Source organism: Sinocyclocheilus grahami, unplaced genomic scaffold, assembly GCF_001515645.1.
Source record: "Sinocyclocheilus grahami isolate Dianchi unplaced genomic scaffold, SAMN03320097.WGS_v1.1 scaffold950.1, whole genome shotgun sequence".
Taxonomy (NCBI): domain Eukaryota; kingdom Metazoa; phylum Chordata; class Actinopteri; order Cypriniformes; family Cyprinidae; genus Sinocyclocheilus; species Sinocyclocheilus grahami.
The window spans coordinates 60,929-76,347 of NW_015506129.1; the positions used below are offsets into that span (position 1 = coordinate 60,929).

Genomic DNA, 15,419 nt, shown 5'->3' on the forward strand with positions numbered 1-15,419 from the left:
TGCTAGCTCTACAACTACTACAGTGTCAACCACAACTACTACCACGACTACTATAACACCACCATCTACAACAACAGGAACATCTACTGCTAGCTCAACAACAACTACAGTGTCAACCACAACTCCTACAATACCTACTACCACTACTACTGTAACACCACCATCTACAACAACAGGAACATCTACTGTTAGCTCTACTACTACTACAGTGTCAACCACGACTCCTGCAACAACAACAGAAACATCTACTGTTAGCCCTACAACAACTACCACGACTACTGTAACACCACCATCTACAACAACAGGAACATCTACTGCTAGCTCTACAACTACTACAGTGTCAACCACGACTCCTACAACAACTACCACTACTACTGTAACACCACCATCTACAACAACAGGAACATCTACTGCTAGCTCTACAAAAACTACAGTGTCAACCACAACTCCTACAACAACTATCACAACTACTGTAACACCACCATCTACAACAACAGGAACATCTACTGCTAGCTCTACAACTACTACAGTGTCAACCACGACTCCTACAACAACTACCACTACTACTGTAACACCACCATCTACAACAACAGGAACATCTACTGCTAGCTCTACAAAAACTACAGTGTCAACCACAACTCCTACAACAACTATCACAACTACTGTAACACCACCATCTACAACAACAGGAACATCTACTGCTAGCTCAACAACAACTAGAGTGTCAACCACAACTCCTACAACAATTAGCACAACTATAACACCACCATCTACAACAACAGAAACATCTATGTCTACCAAATGTTTCTGCATATATGAAAATGTAAACTACCCAGTGGGTGAGTACTGCCTTGATAATAATAAAAAATAATAATTATTATTATTGTGTCTGTTTAGTGCATGTAAATTTGCTTTTTAGATTGATTTACAGTTAGTTTGAAATAGACATGATTTGGTGGACATGGTTTGAACTTTAAACAATTTTTTTTGTCTCCTCTTTAAATCTTTGATTGTAATTATAGGCTCAACAATCAGCCCTCTACAGGATGAGTGCTATACTGCTTATTGCAACTCCTCTTGTTATATTGTAAAAAAGATTCGATCTGACAATCACACGGTAATAAGAGAAGCTAAAATCAATCATCACATACTATTTGTGTTTATTATTTCAGTGTATAAATAATAATTTAAAAATAATAGTTACTTTTTATTACTGTACTACTGTACTGTAAAAACCCCTGAAATGAATTATGACTGTTTTATTAACCTTTATTACTCAATTTTATTGAACTCCTTTGAACTTCTATTTTTGTATAACAGACAGACGCATGCACTGTGTTAACATGCAAAAATGGAAAACTCACCCCGGAACCTGTATATTGTGAACCAATAACTTCAAACCATAAATGTGACAACGGGTTTGATCCTGTGAAGGTGTATTACAACAATGGCTGCTGCTATAAGTATGAGTGTGAATGTGAGTTTAAATCATATTGTTTTTTGTTTTGTTTTTTGACATTTTGTTCAAATTGATCTTTTAATATGCTATCAAAAATAATGTTGTTTTGGCAATGCATTATATTGAACTATTGTTTAACTTGTTTTCGGAGCCAACAGGTTTGTGCATGACCTGGGGTGACCCTCATTACAGAACCTTTGATGGACAATACTATGCTTTCCAAGGAAACTGCACTTATGTTTTGTTCCAAGAAATCATCCCAAGATACAACATCAGTGTCCATGTTAAAAACTACTATTGTGATGTTACAGACCTTCTTGCTTGCCCTGAGTATGTGATTGTGTATTACAAATCCTACAAAATCAAGCTGACCAGCAATAATGAAGGGATCCATGTAAGTTTATTCAGACAAATTTGTTTACCAAAACTCACACTCTTGAAAAACATTCTAGCATTTAAAAGTAGGTCTGCACAGGACTAGTACCTTACTCACTCTGAATTTTACTTAGTGTACAAATGCTCTTTTCTTTCCAACCGTTCTACCCTAATTTAGATCCCCCATGTTGATAGTGTGACAGTGTGCATTTAATCAGTGTAAATTTAATCCTGTACTGCAAGAAATCCAATCAGGTCCCGCGGTTACTGAGGGAATGTAGACATCTATTTGAAAACCTCCCTAAAATCCCTAAAACAAACAAAAAACAATTCAGCATGTTCATGTAATACATAGTATTACATTTTTTATCATAAATATTTCCCTTAGGTCTATGTTAATGATGAAGAGAAAAAGCCAACATATGTAATCGATAACATCATCATCTCTACTACTGGCATGACAGTGACTCTGAATATCTCTGATATCAAAACTGAGATTACAGTCGGAGATTTAGATGTCAAAATCAGACTCCCATTCTCCTACTTTCATGATAATACACAAGGACAGTGTGGTAAGTACAAATCTCTTTCTGCAGTAAATGCAATTGTGATTAATAGAGTTGTTTCACATAATGAAAGAAAAGTAATTTGTAGTTTATGTACAGTATGACAATGTCTCGTATGGAAATACCTGAATATATATCGCTTTTCCATCCTGACTTATTGCAGCTGTAATATACAGAAAATATACAGTTTGGGTTTTGCTTCTCTTTGATTCTGTCGATAATTTGTAGGGTATTGTGACAACAACACCAGAAATGACTGCAGACTTCCTAATGGAACAATCGACAATTCATGTGAGCACATGGCACAATTTTGGATGGTCCCCCCAGTATGTGATCCACCTCCTCGTGCACCTTCTCCATCTAGCCCTCCAAACATTACTGTCTGTGAAATCATCCCTAGCAAGTAAGGCAAAAGACAAACAGAGTTTGAGAGTGATACTTAAAAGAATTACATCATGATGTTAAATACAATTCACATGTTTTTGTTTAGTCATTCTCTACTAAAATCAGTGAAATTGAATTTTTGGGGGGCTCACAGTTTTGTATTTTGTTTACAGTTTGTTTAAAAGCTGCCATAATGCCATTCCCCATCAGGACCATTATAAGGCATGTGTATATGATGTATCAAGAATGGGAAATGAGTCTGTTGCCTGTTCTAGTGTGGAGGCCTATGCACAGCTATGTGGTCAAAAGTCTATCTGTGTGGACTGGAGAAGCTCACCTGTCCTCAAAGGGCTATGTGGTACACTCACAAAAGCACACACGATTGTAGTAACATTGACATGTGTAATGTATGCATTTGTATATTTACTGTTAAATCATGATATTATATACTGTATCTGAAAGTGCCATCTTGTCATTGTTTTCTGTCTCAGAATTCAAGTGTCCCAGTCACAAAATCTACAAGGCATGTGGACCTAAAGTGGAAAAATCCTGCAGTACATCGTAATAAATCTCATCAGTTCATATTCATATTCATAAAATAATCATATTTAATAAGTGAAATTATAATACTGAATGCTCTAAAATCTCATTTGTACATCGCTTTGGATAAAAGTGTCTGCTAAATGACTCAATGTAACTGTAAAATGTACTGCATTTTAGTAGTCATTCTAATTGACAAATCTCTACTTCTACTGTACTTTTTTTCAACTAGGTACAATGATATGTATGCAGAGAAAGAATGTCACAGGATTGATTGTAACCAAATGATAACGGAAGGTTGTTATTGTCCTGATGGCCAATATCGGGTTAATATGACATCAAATATGTGTACATCTTACTGCGGTAAGAAGTGTTTCTTCATTTACTTTCTCTGTTTGCTAATTTAATGCGTCTTGATGCCATATTATTGATTTGGTTGTTTTTCTTCCCTCTTTGTAGATTGCATTGGCCCTAATGATTTACCTAAAAAGGTATGTCACTATAATTTAAAGTGTGTCTTGCACAGAGAAACAATGATACAGCAGTAACATGGGCTTAGAAACATCTTAGCTATCACTAGAGTTTCCAGGGCCCTGGTAGTGTTTATTGCTTCTGACCCCCTCAGCTGAAATTGTTGTCTAGGGCCCCAATTCCCTCTTTTCCACCCTATATTTGACCAAAGCTGCAGGCTTCAAGATTCACTTACATTTCACTGCTGGTCATATATTCCCTATATAACCATGTATGTGACAAATAAAAATCTTGTATCTTGAGGCTCTTGTTAATAGCAGAGGGTCTCATTTTAGTCAGAGACATAACACATTTTCACAATTTAAACTAAATAAACAATTTAAATTTAAACTAAAATTACCAAAAACTAACTGTCATCAACTAATTTCTTTTTCTGCAGCCTGGGGATACATGGACAGTTGATTGTAACATATATAATTGCACTACTTCTGGCATTCGTTTGAAAGAGCCTGTAAAGTGTCTAACTGAAATCCCCTGTGCTGACGGATACATAAGATCTGTTCAAAACTGCTGTCCAACTTGTGGTAAGTTATCAAGAATTTATCAAGAATCAATAAAAAAGCTGATATAATTTGATTCTCTTGATTCAAAATTTTAAAATGTGTCTGATAGACTTATAAGTGTACATTGATATTGCTGATCAAAAGATTCTCAGCCGTGACTATGAATACAGTACAAGTTGATAATAATTGCTAACATTGCATGGGTAAGAACAATAAGGACTTCAAAACACATAAGCACTTAAAGGACATTTAAACTTAAATGGCTGATCTAGTTTCAACCTGCTGGTGTGGTCATAAGCATCAAATGAACGTGAAACCACTTGATATTTCGGTCCCAGTTTATATTAGGTGGCCTTAATCACTTACTTCAAACTTACATCAAAAAATTAATAGTGCACTTATTGTGTTCATATTGTATAGCAAAACATGGTAACACTTTAATTGAAGGTGTCCGTTACACGTTACATGTACTTACTAAATTATGCATAATTACATGCAAGTAACCCTAAGCCAAACCCAAATCCTAACCCTAACCATATAATAAGTACATGCAGTTAATTAATATTACTCAGTACTTATATGTATAATTACACTGTAACAAGGACACCTTAAAATAAAGTGTAACCCAAAACAATTCTGCTACTATTGAGGTGGGATATGGGTATGGTAGGGACAGGTTTGGTGGTATGGGTAGGTTTAAGGGTGGGTTAAGGTATAAGGGATGGGTCAACAGTGTAATTATAAATAATTACAGATGTAATTACATGCAGGTATTTTTAAAATATAAGTACAATGTAAAACATGTATGTGCACAATAAGTGCATTGTATCAAAAGATTAATTTAAATGCAAGTACACAGTAGTTAAGGCCACCTAATATAAAGTGGGACCGATATTTCTTCCACTTTGACCTAATAACAGTCATAAACACATAACAATGTTACAAAACATTCAGAGATATTAATTTAAATATTCTTCATCCATTCAGTTTGCGATCCTAAGCAATGCATTACGAAGAAATGTGATGTGGGATTTAAATTAGCATTAAATATAACTGAAGACCGTTGCTGTTCCTGTGGTAAGTCTCAAATTGTCTTACTGATTCCTACTCAAATATCATTGCTGTTTGTCAAAAACCTTTTGTATTTTCCAAGAAAGCAATTTTTACAAAGAAATTAAGTGAATCCTTTTTTCCTCTACAAAACTGCAACTTCTAAAAATAATAGCTCACATCAAAAACATATTTTTCTCATTTACTTATCATCATATCATTCCATACCCATGTAACTGTGAAAAGGAGAAACTGGTCAGTTTTGTCAATGCAGTTGAAATGAATGTGGGCTGGGGTTTTGTTGTTGTACTAATTTGGACCAATTACAATGTCTTTAAAGGTATCATATAACGTCATCAGACTTGGAATATGGCACATAACTTGTTTAGTTCACTTTAAGGTTACAATCATGGTGCTTTTGCATTGTTTCTGAAACTTTAATGCCTCAGTACCCATTCATCACAGTTGTATTGAAAAGTGCATTCTTCACCATGTCTCCTTTTTATTTTTGGCTGAAGTTTCTCTATAAGCAATTTCCAAAATTGTTTATTTTTTTTCTTTTTAGTGCCTAAAGATGTCTGTGTGTATAATAACACTGAGTACATGGTGAGCTTTTTGTATTAATTAACTATAGATGAAAGATTCTAAAATTAAGCAAAGGCATTAAAGGTGGGGTAAGCGATTTCTGGTAGCCAGTGTTGACATTTGAAATCACCAAAACAAACATGTCCCTACCCCAAAAGGGTCTCGCCCCTATTTTGATAGCTCCGCCCCACACATATGTACGCAACCCAGGTAACGATTAGTTCTGTGAAACAAAGGAAAACCAATGTTACACCGTGTCTACGCCGAATGGCGCGGCGCGACTATGGAACTCATTATAATCAGTGATGCTGTCTACACCATAGATATACAGTATATAAATATCTATGGTCTACACTGGATGTGGCTCGAAAATTGAAACAAATTGAAATTTGTGTCAATACGTCATGAATAGAACGCATCAGCAGTTTTCTGTCGGGGATTTGTCATGTCGTGCCGAGCCACATCCCCGACAGAAAACTGCTGATGCGTTCTATTCATGACGTATTGACACAAATTTCAAATGATTTTCAACGGTCGCTTTGTCGCGTCCAGTACTAGACAGACTTTAGCTGTTGCGGTGCAGACACGGTGTTACTCACCTATCGAGAAGAAACAAAGCAACCTCGGCGTCCGATCGCAGGCCTTCCGCTCCTTGAGTTCTCTCCAGCGCTGGAAAGCTGATCCGATATTTACACGGGTCCTACTTCTTGCCTTTAGCCTTCTTTTGTTCCGCAGACATTTTCCTCTTGTTTTTTATCCGCCATCTCTATCTTTCTGTCGCTCGGCTCGGCTAATGTCCGTCTTGTGCACTGAACGCTCTCTCCTCCACATCATGAGTAGACACGCCCCTTACTGCTGATTGGCTCCAAGTTTGTTTTGCTAGTCGGCCCGAATCAGTTTTCTAAAGCGTTTTTGAAAGCTCGCTTACCCCACCTTTAAATTATCATTTTTGTATCAAGTTGATCATGTTCTTGTATTTGTTATCATTTTATTCACTTCATCAAACGGTGAATCTGCTCTGTTCTTCAATGGAGTCTGTCTGTCTTTTTGTTAGGTTGGAGAAGTCCGCCATTACACATGTGAAACTATTACTTGCCGTCAAATTAACGGCTCCTTTGTGACTGAGAAGAACTCCAAGACGTGCACATACTCGGGTCAATTTCACTGTAAACTTGTACGTATAATCACTAGCTTAAACTCCACACAATACACACTTGTTTTCTGTGTATTTTGTATTGCTGTCACTTTCTGAAGTATTATGATGATGATTTTACAGTGATGATGTTGCACTCTTGTTTACTAGTGACATTGTGGCTCACTGACCAATGACGTTCATCCTGATTTTCCTTACTACTTTAATTGGGATTGATGTCACTGTACATCTCACATTTAGCTATACTCTCTGTGCGGCTCCATACTGTGACAAAAATGGTCGCAAATGTGAAAAAAATTCCAGATTTCTAACAACAAATTAAAATCTACTCGTCGTTGGCAACAGTCACAAACCATGTGTGCTTCCACAAGTGCTTTTATCATAGATCATCTCATGAGGTGCGGTTAGTTGATTACCAAATTACTTTAGAGTGCGCACCAATGTTGCCTACATGCATAAACAAACATCCAGCGTGAGCTGTTATGTCTAATTCATGTACAAATGATTCTTATTAAGTTATTTTTAATGAGTCAATCAAAAGGATTCACAAAAGAGTCTTAAACCTACTGGTAAGTCAGTGGTTTGAATCAGAATCACTCAACCAACGAATCATTCAGAGCGGTAACTGAGGTCACTACAGATTTCCTTACTAAACTGCAAGTTTTTGATTATATCCGATTTGAAATGAACCAGGTATATTTTACCTTTGTGAGACACATCAGTTTATTTACTGACTGGTTGTTCATGTTTCTCTGCTCACCTCCTCATTAACATCACCTGTTGCTCTTTCCTCAGCATTTTCAAAAGTAGAACTTGGGAATTTCCCTCAGGGACAATAAAGTGTACCTAACCTAACCTAACTTAAAAAGACTGTGATTTGAGAATGCAGTATAAAGAAAGGTACCACTGAATTATTGAAACTGTAAACTTATTTCTGCACTCCAAGGGCTCTGAATATGTGAAACAAGAAGAAGACTGCTGTGGAAAGTGTGTACCAAGGAACTGTACTTACATGGCAGACAACACCACATATATGATGCGGGTACATTTGTAAACATTTGTTAACTTTTCTTCATTCTTTTAGTTCATCAGACAATGGATCTGCTGTTCTTCAATCCTTATGGAGTCTGTCTGTCTTTTGTCAGGTTGGAGAAGTCCACATTTACAAATGTGGAAATGTTACCTGTCGTGAAATTGATGGCTCGCTCGTGACTGAGAAGAGCTATGAGAAGTGCACTTACTCAAGTTCACGTGACTGTAATCCTGTAAGTAAAATCACTAGCTTATACTCCACACATGACACACTTGTTTTCTATGTGTTTTTTATGCCTGTCATTTTCTGACGCAATACAGTTTTTCTTAATTGATTCTACAGTGGTGATGTAGCTTTGTTCACTAGCACACAACAGCAAACACAGTGTGAGCCATTATGTCCTTTTCATGGCCAAATTATTCCTAAGAACCAAGGCTGGATTCACAAAGTCGTCTTAAGAAAAAAAGATACTAAATTTCTACATTTAAGAAGTTATTTATGATGATTTTTAACAACATTCTATTCAAGAATTTGAATTCTTCTTAAGTTTTGTCTTGAGAACAATCTTTAAAAAAAAAAGTATTTTTGATAATACAAAATATTCCTAATTTTATTCTTAAATTAGAAAATAGAGAAAATAAGAGATGAGATTGTAAATCTGGCTCTGGTTCTTTTTAATGAGTCTGTCAAAAGGAATGAACTATTAAACTGCAAATGTGTTTTTACCCTTCAAGGGCTCTGAATATGTGAAACAAGAAGAAGACTGCTGTGGAAAGTGTGTACTGAAGAACTGTACTTACATGGCAGACAACACCACATATAGAATGCGGGTACATTTGTAAACATTTATGAACTTTTCTTCATTCTTTTAGTTCATCAGACAATGAATCTGCTCTGTTCTTCCATCACAATGGAGTCTGTCTGTCTTTTGTCAGGTTGGAGAAGTCCACATTTACAAATGTGGAAATGTTACCTGTCGTGAAATTGATGGCTCGCTCGTGACCGAGAAGAGCTATGAGAAGTGCACTTACTCAAGTTCACGTGACTGTAATCCTGTAAGTAAAATCACTAGCTTATACTCCACACATGACACACTTGTTTTCTATGTGTTTCTTATGCCTGTCATTTTCTGACGCAATACAGTTTTTCTTAATTGATTCTACAGTGGTGATGTAGCTTTGTTCACTAGCACACAACAGCAAACACAGTGTGAGCCATTATGTCCTTTTCATGGCCAAATTATTCCTAAGAACCAAGGCTGGATTCACAAAGTCGTCTTAAGAAAAAAAGATACTAAATTTCTACATTTAAGAAGTTATTTATGATGATTTTTAACAACATTCTATTCAAGAATTTGAATTCTTAAGTTTTGTCTTGAGAACAATCTTTTAAAAAAAAAGTATTTTTGGTAATACAAAATATTCGGTAACACTTTACTTGAAGGGGTGTGCATAAGACTGACATGACACCTTCATAATCATGACATGACACATGTCATGAATATGAAGGAGGTTTTATGCATGGACTGCTGTGGAAAGTGTGTACTGAAGAACTGTACTTACATGGCAGACAACACCACATATAGAATGCGGGTACATTTGTAAACATTTATGAACTTTTCTTCATTCTTTTAGTTCATCAGACAATGAATCTGCTCTGTTCTTCCATCACAATGGAGTCTGTCTGTCTTTTGTCAGGTTGGAGAAGTCCACATTTACAAATGTGGAAATGTTACCTGTCGTGAAATTGATGGCTCGCTCGTGACCGAGATAGAGAAAATAAGAGATAAGATTGTAAATCTGGCTCTGGTTCTTTTTAATGAGTCTGTCAAAAGGAATGAACTATTAAACTGCAAACGTGTTTTTACCCTTCAAGGGCTCTGAATATGTGAAACAAGAAGAAGACTGCTGTGGAAAGTGTGTACTGAAGAACTGTACTTACATGGCAGACAACACCACATATAGAATGCGGGTACATTTGTAAACATTTATGAACTTTTCTTCATTCTTTTAGTTCATCAGACAATGAATCTGCTCTGTTCTTCCATCACAATGGAGTCTGTCTGTCTTTTGTCAGGTTGGAGAAGTCCACATTTACAAATGTGGAAATGTTACCTGTCGTGAAATTGATGGCTCGCTCGTGACCGAGAAGAGCTATGAGAAGTGCACTTACTCAAGTTCACGTGACTGTAATCCTGTAAGTAAAATCACTAGCTTATACTCCACACATGACACACTTGTTTTCTATGTGTTTCTTATGCCTGTCATTTTCTGACGCAATACAGTTTTTCTTAATTGATTCTACAGTGGTGATGTAGCTTTGTTCACTAGCACACAACAGCAAACACAGTGTGAGCCATTATGTCCTTTTCATGGCCAAATTATTCCTAAGAACCAAGGCTGGATTCACAAAGTCGTCTTAAGAAAAAAAGATACTAAATTTCTACATTTAAGAAGTTATTTATGATGATTTTTAACAACATTCTATTCAAGAATTTGAATTCTTCTTAAGTTTTGTCTTGAGAACAATCTTTAAAAAAAAAAGTATTTTTGGTAATACAAAATATTCCTAATTTTATTCTTAAATTAGAAAATAGAGAAAATAAGAGATAAGATTGTAAATCTGGCTCTGGTTCTTTTTAATGAGTCTGTCAAAAGGAATGAACTATTAAACTGCAAACGTGTTTTTACCCTTCAAGGGCTCTGAATATGTGAAACAAGAAGAAGACTGCTGTGGAAAGTGTGTACTGAAGAACTGTACTTACATGGCAGACAACACCACATATAGAATGCGGGTACATTTGTAAACATTTATGAACTTTTCTTCATTCTTTTAGTTCATCAGACAATGAATCTGCTCTGTTCTTCCATCACAATGGAGTCTGTCTGTCTTTTGTCAGGTTGGAGAAGTCCACATTTACAAATGTGGAAATGTTACCTGTCGTGAAATTGATGGCTCACTCGTGACCGAGAAGAGCTATGAGAAGTGCACTTACTCAAGTTCACGTGACTGTAATCCTGTAAGTAAAATCACTAGCTTATACTCCACACATGACACACTTGTTTTCTATGTGTTTTGTATGCCTGTCATTTTCTGATGCAGTACCGGCTTCCTTAATTGATTCTACAGTGGTGATGTAGCTTTGTTCACTAGCACACAACAGAACACAGTGCGAGCCATTATGTCCTAATCATGGCCAAATTATTCCTAAGAACTAGGGCTGGATTCACAAAGTCTTCATAAGAAAAAAAAGAGATTCAATTTCTAATATCTTTAAGAAGTTATTTGCAATGATTTTTAATAAAACATTCTCTTCAAGAATTGGAATTCTTTTTAAGTTTTGTCTTAAGAACAATCTTAAGTAAAAGTATTTTTGGTAATACAAAATATTCCTAATTTTATTCTTAAATTACAAAATAAGAAGAAAATAAGAGTTTAGGAGATTTGAATGTTTTGTGAATCTGGCTCTGGTTCATTTTAATGAGTCTGTCAAAAGGAATGAATTATTAAACTACAAACTTTTTACCCTTCAAGTGCTTTGAATATGTGAAACAAGAAGGAGAGTGCTGTGGAATGTGTAGACAAAGATGTTGTATTTATAATGCGCCGGACAACAGCAGACATACTCTCCAGGTACATCGCCAAATTTTGTCAATGTTTTCCTCGTTCTTTCAGCTCATCAGATAAATTATCTTAGTTGTTCTTCAATCTCATATAGCCTCTCTGCCTTTCTGTTTAGGCTCACGAGGCGTACAAGTTTAAATGTACAACTGGTACCTGCAATGAAGTTAATAACTCACTTGTGATTGTGGAGAGCATAAAAAAATGCCCCGACGTTAATCCAAAGGATTGTAAACCTGTAAACTTGTATTCTGTATTACTGTTGCTTTATGCTACTGCTTAAGTTTGGATGTTTGGCTTTGATGTATTACAATTTTTCTTTACTTTTTTTTCACATTTCTCCAGACTAAAGTAAATGCTCTCAAAACAATTAACACAGTCAAAGAATCACACTCCTTATTTAACAAAACAAAAGTTGCAGTTGGATTTGTTTAATATATCAAAGAGGGGGGAAATTTCTGTCATCAATTACTCACCCTCATGTTGGTCCAAACAGTGAAAGGGGATGGGGGGTCAGGGGCTGTCAGATTTAATAAAAATAAATAAATAAAAAGTAACCAATAAAAGTCGTGTGCTTTATTCCAAGTCTTCTTTACAGTATGTGAGGAACAGACCAAAATTTAAGTTGTTATTCCCAAAAACCTTGTTTGATAGCCATGGTCAACATTCACTTTCATTGTACAAAAAGACCAGCTTGGAAATTCTGCTATAAATAACAGCTTCTGTGTTTCATACTAGAAAGAAAGTAATAAGAGGTTGAGTAACTGATGACACAATGGGGTGAATATTCTTTTAATACTATAAATGGCCATGTTAACTGTTTGAACTTTGGATTGGAAAATTTTGTGTACTGTTTCAAGAAAATAAAATATGTACTTTTTTTGCCTGAAAATGTGCAATATGTTTTGGAAAACTGGAGATTTGACCATATCTAAATAATGTTTTCTGTTCTATTATTTCTGTCTTTACAGGAAACATTAAAATTTGACACTGATGGATGTTGCCAGATCTGTAAGATATTCTTTACACTGAACATACTGACAAACTATTTGTTTTAATGTTAAAATGGTTTGTCTGCCTTATGCAGATTATTTAACACATGTTAAGCAACTTAAAAATAACATGTTTTGCACCATATAAAATGCAGTGCATGCAGTAAAATACAGCATTGTTCATAAAAGTCACAGGTTTACATACCTCTATTATATCTCAGGTGAAACCAGAAACTGTGTTGGTGTGATGAACATCACCAACAACTGTGTTCTTGAGAAGAGCAACACCCGTCTGCATGTCAATGGTTGCACTTCCATCGAGGATGTCGAAGTTACATCCTGCACTGGCCACTGTGACAGTACATCGATGTGAGTAACTACTAACATAATTCATATTATATTTCATAAGACTTTCTTTCTGAAGACTTAGCAATAAACATTCAATAATTATCAATATTAAGAATCATTTTAGCTGGTGCTCAGTAGCGATTAGCTAGTTTGGGACCAAATGTTGATTTGTAGTTATTGATAAAATTATATTTCCCATCAATTAAAGATTTATGAGCAATATCACATGAGTAGACATGAGATATGGCTGTCTCATGTCTCCTCGTGTGATATCGCATTTATACTACAGTTCGACGGCACGAGTGTGTAAATACATAAGAAAAACAACAACGGAGTGTCTTTAAAAACCCTCTTTTGTGCAGAACTACTTCCTTCCGCCAAAGATTCAAATCTCAGTTTGACAGTTTAACAGATGAGCTCAAGCCTCCGTTACTAATTCGAAACCATCACTTTAGAACTAGTAACGAAGGAACGTTGAGTTGCTTCATTGAAAGCTTATTGTATTACTGTATTAAAAGCCGTGTATTATGTAGAGTATTATGAGAGAGAGATTAACTGAGCGAGTGTGATTACCTGCGGCTGATACAACATTCATTCTTCAGCTCAATCATCTTCACAATAAAACATTAGTTTGAAAGTTCGCTGAGGAAAGCGATATCTTTGTCGTACTCTCCTTTCATCTATTTAGGGTGATTTCAGATGACAGCGCTGCTCAGTGCATTTGTTAACTGAGTCTTACTAGCTGTTATTAAAAGTAAAAATAACTTCTGCTTCGTCTCTTTCAATATAAAAGTCTTTACCGCTGACTTGTAAAACACAGTCTCTTGTCGCCATCTAATGGCGGAACAATGTCACTAAAATCACCATCAGGAACACACACAATTTACTAAATACTACTATGTATATAAAATATAATTTATTGAATAATAAACATCATAAAAGTTGCTGGACAATTCAGTCAAAAGTACAAAGACAGCGCTCTGATATACAGCATTGAAGTTGTATAAAATATAACGTGATGACTTTTTGCTCTCAGCCAAAACGATTTGCTCTGGAACAAATAATAGATTACTGAGGCCAAAGACTGCCCGTTAGATTTACCCAAATAGAATTGTATCTCATATTTAACCACTATAGAGACATTAGAGCCAGCGGCAAATTCCAGAAGATCTGGCCGAGATGAGGCTGCTCTCAGCGGGTTCATGAGCGCTGAACGGCCACTGACACACTGGAGCTCATATCTCCGAAAAAGTCAAAGCAAATTTTCAAATAGATGTTATCTTTATTAACAAACCGCATATTTGATTTCTAAACTAGGGATGCATCGATCCGATACTCAGGATCGGTATCGGCTCCGATACTGGCATTTTCTGCTGGATCGGGTATCGGTCAGACGAACCAATCCAAATCCGATATTGTGTTTATACTATTCTGTGTGATTTTTAAGCCCCACGAAAGCACAAACACACTATAAAGCACCATTAATTCAAAGTCCAAGTGTTCTGAAGCCGTTCCATAGGTCAGTGTGAGGTACAGATGAATATTTAAGTCATTAAATTCAAGTTCACTTAAACTCTTCTCTCCGCTGCGGCTGTCTGTCATCCTCCATTCAGCATTCAAACTGCGCGTCGCGTTTGGTTACGACAGTCAAGACGATGAAACTCTCTCCAAGAGCGCACAATAACTGAAAGTTAAAACTGTTAAAAGAAAAGGCTCAATATACTATCGCACAGATTTAATAAACTACGGATCAATATCTCTTTCCTTTGTGCTTTAAACTTCTCTATACGGAGCTTCGCGCTGTGACTCCGTGTTGCTTACGTGCATCATTCTGCGCACGGGATGAGCATAAGCGCTTTGTGACGCTCTGTACTTTGTGAGCTTTTCGTATTATATAATACTTATGCGCAATTAAAGATTATTTATAGCGTTTCTTGTTCTGTCCTATAAGGCTATTAATAATCTAATGTATTGCACAGTAATAGAGGCAGCAACATATGATAGATAAGACTCCTCTATCTTTCATATGTTGCTGCCTTCATTAATGTGCTATACATTTAAAAGAGATGTCTTTCATTTTATAGTTTATATTTATATATAAATACATTTACTTGTTTTCATTAATGTATTTTACAACAATACAGAGAGCAATGGGTAACATTTTACCAGATTTAGTTCTACACTTATTCACTTTTATTTGTTCCCCACTAAATAATCTTATTTAAATAAATGTTTAGATTTTATAAAATTGTGCACTCATGATTTTTCTAGATTAAATT

At 35.7% G+C, this 15,419-nt stretch overlaps 1 protein-coding gene across 1 annotated transcript in view; it reads left to right on the plus strand.

Moving 5' to 3' along the window:
- Positions 1-13,165, plus strand: part of LOC107564613 (mucin-5AC-like) — a gene marked incomplete at its 5' end in the record, with an annotated part of 37,396 nt that extends 24,231 nt beyond the window's left edge. The window contains 23 exons of the mRNA XM_016249739.1: positions 7-92; positions 751-839; positions 1,023-1,117; positions 1,321-1,477; positions 1,618-1,853; positions 2,223-2,406; positions 2,629-2,803; positions 2,958-3,142; positions 3,276-3,345; positions 3,557-3,687; positions 3,784-3,815; positions 4,235-4,379; positions 5,346-5,435; positions 5,974-6,014; positions 7,048-7,167; positions 8,093-8,188; positions 8,292-8,411; positions 8,914-9,009; positions 9,115-9,234; positions 10,256-10,375; positions 11,079-11,198; positions 11,919-11,952; positions 13,014-13,165. Of these exons, the coding sequence (XP_016105225.1) occupies positions 7-92; positions 751-839; positions 1,023-1,117; positions 1,321-1,477; positions 1,618-1,853; positions 2,223-2,406; positions 2,629-2,803; positions 2,958-3,142; positions 3,276-3,345; positions 3,557-3,687; positions 3,784-3,815; positions 4,235-4,379; positions 5,346-5,435; positions 5,974-6,014; positions 7,048-7,167; positions 8,093-8,188; positions 8,292-8,411; positions 8,914-9,009; positions 9,115-9,234; positions 10,256-10,375; positions 11,079-11,198; positions 11,919-11,952; positions 13,014-13,165 (2,694 nt within the window). The remainder of the gene's footprint in view (positions 1-6; positions 93-750; positions 840-1,022; positions 1,118-1,320; positions 1,478-1,617; positions 1,854-2,222; positions 2,407-2,628; positions 2,804-2,957; positions 3,143-3,275; positions 3,346-3,556; positions 3,688-3,783; positions 3,816-4,234; positions 4,380-5,345; positions 5,436-5,973; positions 6,015-7,047; positions 7,168-8,092; positions 8,189-8,291; positions 8,412-8,913; positions 9,010-9,114; positions 9,235-10,255; positions 10,376-11,078; positions 11,199-11,918; positions 11,953-13,013) is intronic.
- Positions 13,166-15,419: the final 2,254 nt, after the last annotated feature.